This window comes from Furipterus horrens, unplaced genomic scaffold (genome assembly GCF_987537825.1).
Source record: "Furipterus horrens unplaced genomic scaffold, mFurHor1.1.pri manual_scaffold_17, whole genome shotgun sequence".
Lineage (NCBI taxonomy): Eukaryota > Metazoa > Chordata > Mammalia > Chiroptera > Furipteridae > Furipterus > Furipterus horrens.
In genome coordinates this window covers 22,239,766-22,252,200 of record NW_028327187.1, presented here as the reverse complement: position 1 = coordinate 22,252,200, position 12,435 = coordinate 22,239,766, and the positions used below count along the sequence as shown (strand labels likewise).

The 12,435-nt window shown below is 40.4% G+C and overlaps 1 protein-coding gene and 1 non-coding gene across 2 annotated transcripts in view; one reads left to right on the top strand and one right to left on the bottom strand.

The window, feature by feature from the left end:
* SLC9A6 (solute carrier family 9 member A6) overlaps nucleotides 1–12,435 on the top strand; it is a 51,068-nt gene that overhangs the window by 20,010 nt on the left and 18,623 nt on the right. The window contains exons 8-12 of the mRNA XM_090264691.1: nucleotides 234–339; nucleotides 643–731; nucleotides 3,589–3,702; nucleotides 7,221–7,332; nucleotides 8,265–8,418. Of these exons, the coding sequence (XP_090120817.1) occupies nucleotides 234–339; nucleotides 643–731; nucleotides 3,589–3,702; nucleotides 7,221–7,332; nucleotides 8,265–8,418 (575 nt within the window). The remainder of the gene's footprint in view (nucleotides 1–233; nucleotides 340–642; nucleotides 732–3,588; nucleotides 3,703–7,220; nucleotides 7,333–8,264; nucleotides 8,419–12,435) is intronic.
* On the bottom strand, nucleotides 1,168–1,275 carry LOC149990657 (U6 spliceosomal RNA). The gene has a single exon (XR_016508735.1). It is a non-coding gene; the product is annotated as a U6 spliceosomal RNA (small nuclear RNA).

Sequence of the window (12,435 nt, the reverse complement as noted above, 5' to 3'; positions counted from 1 at the left end):
ATTTGATTGACTAAGCTGTATGACTTACTCATGAAAGGGATGGCTGCTCACTCCTCAGTAAGATATTCACTTTAAGGGTTTCTTCATTCTGGTGCCTCCTTATTTTGTGACTTTGGTGTTAGAGAGGCTAGCGAATCCTTCTTTTACTTTCATGGTTACCTTGCACGGACTATTGCTTTTGTTAGTTGCACTCCTGCGTTACAAGATCTTGTTACCAACCTTGACAGTATCACGTGACAAAGTTCACCAAATTACGGGAGTTCCAGTTGTTGGAGACAGGCTTGTTCTTCTTGATGTCCTGGAGTACCTTCCTCTTGGCTGAAGCATGGGGTTTCACAGGTGAGTTACTTTCTCCTTTTGATTATAAACCCTTATAGAGAGTTACTTCGCCAGTCTTTTTTTTTTTTTTCTATTAGTAAACCAAGCTCACTAGTATTTGAACACACTTATTAAAGTTGGGATTTATGCTGTCACTGTAGAATGTACAAAAGATTTTCAGTGGAAGTGGTACATCTCCACAAAGTATATCACATTTGAAAATGTCAGCACTAAGCATATAATCTACTTCTGTAAAACAAAAACCTCGGTAGAAAAGTCTGGAACTCTCCTCTCACATGAACTTGGAACTCTTTGTCGTAATAGGTGTGGTTGCAGTGTTGTTTTGTGGCATCACACAAGCCCATTATACATATAATAACTTGTCCACGGAGTCTCAGCATAGAACTAAACAGGTAAGAGAAACTTTATAGATTGCGAATAAACTTTACCTGCCCACAGTGAAACAGAAGTGTCTTCATACTGAAAACATAATCCTTGATCTGTTTAAAATGATGTCTTCTCTTTCTAGCTCCTCTTCCTTTGACTCTAGAAATAGATGGAATTAGCAGGTTGAAGGGTGACTGCTTATAGGGTAGAGATAGGTCAGCGGAATAGCCAGGGACTATTGTTACTTTGTCACTTAGCTTCCTTTTCTGTTTTCCTAATCTCGTGGCTTATTTTTTTTACTAAGCTTAAGTATTTCATTTTTATTTTATTTTTCCCCCTGGGCATCAATGTGCATTTTTTAAATTAAATGTGTTGAGGTGACATTGATTAATAAGATTATATAGGTTTCAAGTGCACATTTCTGTGGTATTAGATTTGTAGATTGCATTGTGTGCCCACCACAAAAATATGGAACACTTCACCGATTTTCCTGTCATCCTTGCATGGGGGGCCATGCTAATATTCTCTGTGTCATTCCAATTTGAGAATATGTGTTGCTGAAGTGAGCACTGTAATAGCTTAAGGGGAATGTTTTAGAAGCTCATTCAGGTCCAACTAGAACTACTGCTGTGTGATATTGGTAAGATTTACTTCTAATGTGACTAGATGTACTGCTAGGTGATGCAGAAAAGATTAAATTCCTTCAGGCACTTCGAGGGTACTGTGTACCCAGGAATGTCAAACATTAGTGGTTGGGCTTCATAAAGTACTGAATGATCAGTTGTGCAGGGTACCTGAAGGAAATTGTAAAGAAAATAGGCATAGCATTTTCTAGTCTTATGAGGCATATGGGGCAAAGATATAAACAATATATAATATCTGGAATAGAAACAGACGCACACTTAATTATGATTGCATCAAGAAATAGAAGCTTTAAGTTTTGCCAAATGATTAGAGAACTTGAGATTAGCCTGGAAAGGACTCATGATAAAGCAGGAGCAAAGGTACTTCTTTTCTTCTTTGTTCTGAGGCCACAAATTTAGTATATGACGTACTTTTTTTCCCAACCCCTCAAAAGAAATTAGGCTTTACCCCCTGAGAATATACATTGGGATTACGAATTCTTTTTACAAATTAATTTAGTGCAATAAGTATAGAGAAGATAATCAGCTAGTGAGGGGTTGGCATTTTTATAGGCAGTCGGGTGGGGAATAAAAAAAGAACAAGGTATAAGTGTCCAGTATTATTGGTGATACAAAGTTTATGTACATAAAGAGACTAATAGAACTTCTAATTGTTTGTTTCAGATTATATGTCATACCAGAGTTCAGAGAGGCTGATAAAGCTATCATAGAAGAAATGGGGAGACCAGAAAGCTGGGAAGGATTCAGAAAAGCCTAGGGGAAACAAAACCAGTAGAGGCAGAAGTAAAAAGGCAACTAAAATTCTCAAATGGAAGGCAGTGAAGTGCAGAGCAGGAGTTGGCAAACATTAGCCAGGCTTCCCTGTGAGGGCTGCGAGCTAAGGATGGTTTTCAGATTTCTAAGTGGTTGGAAACAAATGAAAGGAATAATTTGTGACATGTGAAAGTTCTATGAAATTCCAATTTCAGTGTGCATCAATAGTTTTATTGACACACTGCCATACCCATTTTTTTAACATATAGCCTGTGGCTACTTTCATACTATGTTGGCAGGATTGAGTGGTTGTGACAGGGACTGTGAGGCCCACAGAACCTTAAATATTTGCTCTCTGGCCCTTCACAGGAAAAGTTTGCCAACCTCTGGTGTTGATTAAAGCAGATACTTGAGTCACTGTATTGTTCTAGATCATTGTTCCACTACTTGCTGGCTGCGTGAACAGGACGGGGGGAGTTATGTAATTTCTCTGTGCTTCAGTTTTGTCATATTGCAAATGAGGATAATAATAGTACCTACCTCACAGAGTTGTGGTGAGATTAAAAGAAGCTAGTGCATGTAAAGTCCTTAGCATAGTATTGGACACAGTAAAAACTGGATAAAGCTTAGCTATTATCATTAAACAAATAACTAATAAAACTATATTAAGTCATTTAAAGTAAACTAAATATATACTTATTTATTTTTATCTTTATTCCCATTTTTCAGTAATAAGTCAACACCGGTTTAGAAAGATTAGCTTGCCCAAAACCACATGGCTGACAAGGGGAGAAGGCCCTGACTCCTGAGCTCATGTTTTGAGGGGGAAGAAGGAGTAATGACAGATGACCCTGATGGAGTTAGTAACACTCAACGAGGCAGTTATGTCAACAGGTGGAGGGTGGGCAGGCTGCTGGGAAGGGTACAGAGCACAAGATAGTAATGCATAAGCCCTTACTCCCTAAGTGAAGGCTAAGACACACGTAAAAAGTGAAATTGCATGGCAAGGCAGCGATTTGAGAGTTGTCATGAAGCACTCTATGCCAGGACAAAAAAATTTGAACTGGATCTTATAGCCTGTGATGAGGGGAGTGTCTATGAAGCTGAAGATGGGTGACAGGGATACCAGTTAGGGTCCCTTTGCAGCATGATGAGTGGGGAGTAATAAAAATAGATGAAGGTGGTGGCAGGGGCAACAAGGAACATTCCAAAAGAAAAAATGATCAAGGTTTGGAGGAGGATAAGAATGACTGGATATGTGGATTGGAGAAGAGAAGCTGATTGGGAAAACCGAGAGGCAACATTTCTGGCTTTTTCTACGGGGTTGGGAATGTCATCAATACATTTGCTTACCTCTGAATCACATATTTTGGGGGATATACATGAACTTTACATACTTGAAATGTCTGTTTCATTATTAGTAATACTCATGCTTTCAAATTATGTAACTTGTTTACTGGCCTAACCTTTTGGCATTTTGTTTCAGTTGTTTGAGCTTCTCAATTTCTTGGCAGAGAATTTCATCTTCTCCTACATGGGACTCACACTGTTCACCTTCCAGAACCATGTCTTTAATCCAACATTTGTAGTAGGAGCATTTGTATCCTTTATTGTGCATTCTATTTTTAAAAGTTTATTTTGAAAATTGAGATTCACATGTGTTTCCTGGAGGGGTGGTTGATAAGAATACATTTAAATATAAAAATTCCCTCCAGGCACAACAAGCAAGGATTTTACTCTTTTTTTTTTCTGCTGTATTTATTCTACTCTGTTTGTTTTTGTGTATTGCACACATAATACTGATAGATTGAAATGACAGAAAAAAGTGTCCTACCATTCTGCCAATGCCAAAAGATAAAACTGTCCTCTGTTACTAAGGGAAGAGAGAGAGAGTGGATACTGAAGAATTGTGCAGTCTATGCCATAGACAGTAGTTGGAACTCTCTCTCTCTCTCTCTCTCTCTCTCTCTCTCTCTCTCTCTCTCTCTGTGTGTGTGTGTGTGTGTGTGTGTCTTTGAGTCTTTAAAATCCAGTTGAAAGGGAGAAGATGAGTACATGAAAGGGAGCAATCAGTATCACCAGCCATGTGAGAAGGCAGGAGGAAATGAAATCCAGAGCAAGTGGAGAGGGATGGACCTTCAGTGGGAGGAGGCATAACTTCACCATGGTTCCGGGAGAGGATAGGTTATGCAGAGAGGAAAACACGTTTGCAAGATGGTGTTCCTGACTGATAACCTCTATTTTAATTTCTTAAGTATGAGGTAAAATTATTTCCTGAAAGTGAGATAGGATCAGGTGGCCTGTCAGTTATCTATTATGTAACAATTTACCCTAAAATTTAGCAGCTTAAAACAACAGCCCTGGCTGATGTGCTTCAGTGGATTGAGTGCTGGCCTGTGAATTCAAGGGTCAAAGGTTAGATTCCCAGTAAGGGCACATCCCTGGGTTGCAGGCCAGGACCCCAGTTGGGGGTGTGCAAGAGGCAACTACACATTTATGTTTCTCTCCCTTGGTTTTTCCCTCCCTTCCCCTCTCTCTAAAAATAAATAAAATCAATCTTAAAAAAAACAACAGTCTATTATCTCATGCAGTTTCTGAGAGTCAGGATACCAAGAGCAGTTTACCTGCGCTCTTCTGGCTTAGGAATCTCTCATGAGGTTGCAAGTGCTCTCTAGGCTGGGACTCTGCTCTCTGTAGACTTGATGAGCGGGAGAATCCACCCCAAGCTCACTCACATGACTATTAGCTAGAGGCATCAGCTCTGTTCCACATTGCTTCCCTTAGAGGGAATGAGCTGAGAGAGCCCCAAGATGGAAGTCAAAGTGTCTTTTACAACCTAATCTTGGAAGCAACATACCATCATCCCTTCTGTCGTATTCTGTTGGTCACACAGGTGGACTCTGGTGCAGTGTGAGTGGGGACTTCACAAGGCTGTGAATACTTGCGGGCAGGGATCATTGGAGGCTGGTTTCCACAGGTGACAGTTTTGAGGAGAAGGTTTAGAAATAGTTGTAGAGAATGGGAGAGTGAGTTGACCAAAGAAAAGCTGCAGGATTGCAGAGCACTATTAGGGACCCATTTGAGTCTGAGGAATAAGTACAAGCAGTGGAATCAGTCTGCCCTGTTGTATGACTTCATCCTTAGCTGTAAGCAAGGAGGAAAGAGATGGTTGGGTGCACAGAGAGGGGCAAATAAATGTCAGGTATTGGGGAGTATTTATTAAGATGTGGTTAGGAAGGAGAGTGAAGTAGAATCTTTGGACTGGAGGTCCCTATGAGGTGGAAGAATCATCTGAGTGACAGATGAACAGGAAACATGAAAATAATGTGGTTGGAGAGAAGGATGTTTGAATTAGTGATTTTCAAAAGTAGTTTTAAAACCACTTCAGAATACAGATTCTTCCAAAGAGATTAGCAGAAATACATATATACATTCCTCACTTGAGGAGACTTTTTTTCATTGCTTTTAGAGGGGAAGGGAGAGAGAGAAACATCAGTGCAAGAGAGAAGCATTGATTGGTTGCCTCCTGTACAGGCTCCAACAGGGGATCAGCGTCTGGACAAGTGGTCATCCCACGCCTGGACTGGGGATCGAATCCGCAACCTCTGGTTACAGGATGATGCTCCAACTAACTGAGCCATACTGGCCAGGGCTAGCAAAAATATTTTTGAAATTTAAATTTGAAGTACAATCTCTATTAGAAAGTGAGGTATTACTGAAATTCCATTCTACAGTCTTAGTCTTCTGTGAATGAACTTCAGGCAAAACAAAGATGAAGCCATATTAATAAGAGAAGGACCTTAGCTGGAAGATTCCCATGAGATTGGTAACTTCATATCCTGCTAGCATCTGAGAAATTTTTGAGCAGTCAAGTGGCACGACCCACTATACTTAACCGGAAACAAGGCTAAATATTCTCCCTAGGCTTCTGAGTCTGTTGGGAATTGAAGTTTCTTGATACAGACGTCTACCATGAAAATTGATTCTTGCCAGGGAGAGCTGTTCTCTTGCTGACTGTATTACTTAGGACGTAGGTTTGGTTCCATGTGACAAAGACCCAAATTAACTGAGGTTTAAACAAGGTACAAGTTTATTAACGAGCACATAATGCTTATGTGCAGTTTGTTTTGCCTTTAATCTTAGAGTCCTGAGCTGTTTCCAAAGGTACTTAGATCAGCACTTGTTTCCCCCAGCTTGTTTGCTTTATTCCTTTCAGAAAATGGGGTGGAGATTATATTGTAACCCCTAAAATAAAAATTGTTATTGTAAAGCAGGAGTCTCTAAAAATAGCAAACTGAAGGAAAAGACACTAATTTTTTTTTTTTTTTTTTGTTAAAACCATTCTGAATTTCCATTAAGCCTTCCCTTTGGAGCAGGGTGGAAGTTACAGACCTGGAGGAACATGAGGTGCTTGAGCTGTCCTTTTCTTTGCTCTGAGGAAACAAGGGCAAACTTAGCCATTGGTATTCTTCTTCCTACCAACACTGACAATTAAAATGCATTAACCTATTATATTAATCTTAAGCTTATATCAAAGAAGTTTTACTTTTAAACATGTTTCTGTTCATCTCATAAATTTCCTATATGTTAGATCTGCACTGTTCAATTTGGTGGCAACTAAGCACTTATGATTATCTGCTTATTTAAGATTTTATTTATTTTTTAGAGAGAGGGGAAGGAAGGGAGAGAAACATTGATGTGAGAGAGAAACATCGATTGGTTGCCTCTCATACATGCCTGGACCAGGGACTGAACCCGCAACACAGGCATGTGCCCTGACTGGGAATTGAACTGGCAACCTTGCAGTTTGCAGGACAATGCCCAACCCACTGAGCCACACGGGTCAGGGCCACTTGTGAATATTTAAATTTAAGTTAATTTAAATGATATAAAATTTCAGTTCCTAGGTCACACTAGCCACATTTTGGGCACTCAGCATGTTGGGCAGTGCAGTTATACAACATTTTCATCATTGCAGAAAGTCTTATTTATCTGCTCTGTATTAGCAAAATCAAAGAAAGAAAGAAAGAAAGATACTCTTCCGCTATCTTGCATGTAGAGTCTAAATAATATTAATATAGTAAAAAGAAATCATCCTTAACCTATTAATAATTTTAGATTGCTATTTTCTTGGGAAGAGCTGCCAATATTTACCCCTTATCCCTCTTACTTAATTTGGGTAGAAGAAGTAAGATTGGATCAAATTTTCAACACATGATGATGTTTGCTGGTAAGTTCTAACTTTCCCTCTCTTTCCCTACTCCAAGAAACCACTCACAATGCATATGTCAGCTTGATTTTAAATGGAAATGATATGCTGGTGATATAAGACTCCCTGAAACATTGAAATTGCATCCTCCAATAACAAATTTATAGTGTCCCATTCCCTTCTATGGGAATTTTTTCATTGTTCTGGTTCAGAAGTATGATACACATAGTAGAGGAGATAAAGACTTACGCACTTTCACACAAAAACCGGTATGTGAAAGTTTATGGCAATTCTATTCATGATTGCCAAAATTTAGAAACAGCCCAGTTGTCTGTGTTTCAGTGGGTGCATGCATAAGCAAACTGTGGTACATCCACACCATGAAATATTACTTAGTACTTAAAAGAACAAACTTAGTACACACAACAACAAAATGTCTCTGAGACATTACACCCAATGAAAGAAGCTCGTCTCAAAAGGTCACATACTGTATGATTCCATTTATATGACATTCTCAAAAAGACAAAAGCATAGCGATGGAGAACAGATGAAGGATTGCCAGGAGTTTGGCAGGGTGACAGAGTGGCTGGACTGAAAAGAGGCTGAATAAAGGAATTTGGTGGGGGAGGTAACGAAACTGTTCTGTGTCTTGGTTGTAGTGGTCACACACTTCTATGCATTTGTCAAAACTCATGGAACTGTACGCCAAAAAGAATGAATTTTACTCTGTAAAAATTTAAAAATAAATTTCAAAAAATTGTTAGAAGATCAATGCATGCCAGTATATTCTATTAAATCTCTTTCCATTTATTTATACATACTTATTTATGTTGACATATATTACGTATTTGTTCATGCCCGTCTATGTCCTCAGAATGCCTTATTTCTCTGAATTCACGAAACTCACACTGATAATGAGTTACTGAAGGACTACCTCTTCCACTCCCGTTTAGGTCTTCGTGGCGCAATGGCGTTTGCCTTGGCCATTCGCGATACTGCCACTTACGCACGGCAAATGATGTTCAGCACCACGCTTCTGATTGTGTTTTTTACTGTGTGGGTGTTTGGTGGTGGCACCACTGCCATGCTGTCATGCTTACATATAAGGTAAGTAGTGATTGGAGACCTCATTTTAATATTTAGTTATAGCTCAGGTTATTTTTCTTTTAATCATAAAAAAATTTTAAGCTTTAACAAGTCTATAATGTTTAATATTTTCCTTTAAAAACCTATATAACATGTAGTACAGAAAAATGAAAAATACACGAAAGAAAAAATACATAACACTTATAGGGATGTTTTTTCACACTTCTTGCTATGCCTCATATATTTTTAGCAAAAAGGGGCAACACTACAGGGACTCTTGTAAAGTGATTTTTTAAATTTCTTTTTTTATTTAAAGTCTTACATTTTATTGATATGTGTATTATTAAATGGAAGATAGTTGCATGAGAGTGTTACGAAGAGTTCTGTTTAGGAATTTTTAAAAATTTTCAATAGCATCTGTTTTTCAGTCATCTTTCGATACATTGACCTTTTGCACTGTTTGCATTCTCTTGAGATGGAGGTTCACTCATATGCCAGTTCGCTACAGTTGGATAATTGTTTCAAAAAATAACTTGAACATGTAAACAACACTGACCCTGCATGCTCAAGAATAAACTTCAACCAAAGAAGAATAGCAGAGTGAATAGAGCGTATGCATATTCACATTTTTTTTCTTTATTTTGGACTAATTTTTAATATTTGAAATAGGAAAGAGAAAACGTCTCATCCTACCACACTGGGCTGGGTATCTAAATAACTTTTTCTTTTTTTTCCTTTTTTTAAAAAATTTCTCTTTTTATTGTTGTCCTATTACATTTGTCCCAATTTTTCCCTGTTGCTCTCCACTGCCACCCCTACCGGGCCCCTGCTCCCACAGTCAATCCCCACCCTAAATTTTTTTTTAGCTTGCCTATTTTCTTTTCTTTTTTAAAAATATGTTTTATTGATTATGCTGTTACAGTTGTCCCAATTTCTTTTCCCTTTGCTCCCCTCCACCCAGTGACATCCCTCCCTCCAGTTGTCCCCCCCCGAGTCCATGCCCATTGGTTGTGCATATAGTTCTTCTCAACATCTTCCTGTCTACTCCATTCCCTCCTACTATGCTTAATTCTTGTACCATCTCCCTCCCTTACCCCCTTCCCCCTCCCTGCTGACCTCCCCCGAGTATGTTCCCCATACCTATAATTCTTTTCCCACTCTCATTGCCTACTTAGTTTGCCTTTGTTTCAATTCCCTAGCTTCTGTTGTTGGTTGTTGTGATACAGTTTTCACTTTAATGTTCATAGTTTTGATCCTCTTTCTCCTAAACAAGTCCCTTTAACACCTCATATAACAGTGGTTTGGATCTGATGAACTCCTTCAGTTTTACTTTGTCCTGGAAGCACTTTTTCTGCCCTTCTATTCTGAATGACAGCTTTGCTGGATAGACTAATTGTGGTTGTAGGTTTTTGCTTTTCACTACTTTGAATATTTCTTGCCAGTCCCTTCTTGCCTGCAGTTTCTTTTGAGAAATCAGCTGATAGTCTAATTGGGACCCCTTTGTATGTAATTCTCTTCTCTCTTGCTGCTTTTAAGATTCTCTCTTTATCCTTAATTTTTGACATTTTGATTATAATGTGCCTTGGTGTGGTTCTCCCTGGGTCCAGTTTTTTTGGAACTCTTTATGCTTCCTGGACCTGTAAGTCTATTTCCTTCCCCAAGTTAGGGAGGTTCTGCTTCATTATGTTTTCACATAATTTTTCAATTACTAGTTCTTCTTCTTTACCCTCTGGCAACCCTGTGATTCAGATGTTGGCCCGCTTATAGCTGTCTGATAAGTTTCTGAGCCTCTCCTCATTTTCCTCACTTTTTGTTTCCTGTTTCTGCACTGGTTGATTGTTTGTTCCTTCTCTATGTTCCGATTTGTTGATTTGATCCCTGGTTTTCTTGCCTTCACCACTAGTTTCATATGTGTTTTTGTTCATTTCAGCAGGACTAGCCTTCATTCCTTCCCTGTCTTGTTTAAGATCTGCTGTTAGGTCTGTAAGCGCTTTTATAAACAAAGCTCTGAACTGTGCTTCAGAAAGATTTGCTATCTGCTGCTTTGTTAGATTAGAAATTTGCTGTCTGGTCAGCTGCGTCACTGGGATCTCTATCATGATCTGTGCCATCCTGACCATTTTGTGTTTACCTTTGCTTGCTGAGCAGGGCTGTCACACCTCCTACGCTATAGAGGGTGGAGCCCTGTGCAGTCATCACAGCCGGGTGGGTGACCCATCTTACCACGCTGTGGTGTTTTCTGTGGGGCTGGGGGTCCAAGATGGATTCCTGCCGTTCTCTCTCCGCTAACAGACTGGGAGCCTCCTCCTCGGTCCCCAGCCCCTCCGGGCCTCACAGTCCAAGGCAATGGGGGTCTGCCTTCCCCAGCTTTGGAATCACGAGCTGATGGGTCTGGTCTGCAGCCGGGGGTGCTCCCCAGGCGCTTTTTGCCTCCCCTTAAATATGGGTGTCTGTGCTTACTGCTGTCCTGTTGCCGTCGCTGCCGTCGCTGCTGCCGCCGCGGACAGCACAGCTTGACCTCTCTGACCCAGCTTCACCCCTCCTACCTGTCCGGATGAGCACCAGTTCTTTATAACTTCATATGTTGGACTTCCATTTGTTTTCTGGAACTTCTGGTTATTGTTGGTTTTGCAGTAGTTGTAGTCCTTCTTAGTTGTGCAGGGAGACGCAGCATGTCTGTCTGTGCCTCCATCTTGGCCAGAAATCCCCCACCCTAATTTTTTAAATTTTAATATACGTCGTCGTCGGCAGCCGTCCGTCTCGAGAGACGATGGTGTAGCTTCTTAAGAGTCTATCTGCACCGCCGAGAATGGCTGTGCAGTCCAACTCGGGAGTGACACGATATCTGTCTCCTCCCATGTTGAATCGACATCTTGCGATGACGCTGGAGTGTCCTCTCCAGTGAAGCTGAAGCTACAGAGCCTGGGCAGGGTGATATGGAGGGTCTGCTGTTGCCCATGCAGCAGACCCCCCCTCTCTTCGCAGCTGAAGGGTCCAAGGGAAAGACGGAGTCAATACAGCTTGGCTTCAGGTGCGCCGCAGGAGTTGCCGGTGTTGACTGCAACGTCAAACCGCCTTAGGGACTCCGGCTCCGGATTTTCTGTCGGGGTTTACTCCCTTAGCCTTTCCCCTGAAGAGGTATGCCGCAAGGCAGCGGAGGTTTTTTGGAGTCAGAGTTTTCCTTCTCTGATGTACCCTGACTGGAAGATCGAACCAGCGACACTTAGCTCGCAGGCCGACGCTCAATCCACTGAGCCAAACCAGCCAGGGGTTAAATTTTAATATAGCATGGGCACTTATGTTAGTAAATATTATTTTAATGGCTGTATGTATCATAATTTATTTAACCAAATCTCTGTCTTTGAACTTTTGTATTATTCCTAGGATTTTGCTATTACCATTGACATTCAAGGACTTTGCTATTACTATTACCATTAACAATGTGAACATTGTGCATTGTGCATTTTTTGATTATTGCCTTACAATGTGTTCCTGAAGTGGAATTGTTTGGTAAAAGGACATTCATATGCTTAAGGCTTTTGGTCTATATCACTAGATTGGATCAAAAATTTTCTAGCCCTGGCTGCTGTGGCTCAGTGGATTGAGCATCGGCCTGTGAACCAAGTGTCACTGGTTCGATTCCCAGTCAGGGCACATGCCAAGGTTGCACCGCCAGGTCCCCAGTTGGGGGTGTGGGAGAGGCAACCACACATTGATGTTTTTCTCCCTCTCTTTCTCCTTTCTCCTCTCTCTCAAAACAAATAAATAAAATAAAATCTGTTTAAATAAATAAATGTACTTAAAATTTTTTTTTCCTTCTTCTCCTGGCTGGTGTGCCTCAGTGGATTGAGTGCTGGCCTGTGAACCAAAGGGTCGCTGGTTTGATTCCTGGTCAGGACACATTCCTGGGTTGCAGGCCAAGTCCCCAATTGGGGGTGCTCAAGAGGCAACCATACATCGATCTTTCCCTCCCTCACTTTCTCTCTCCGTTCCCTTCTCTCTAAAAATAAATAAATAAAATCTTAAATTTTTTTTCTT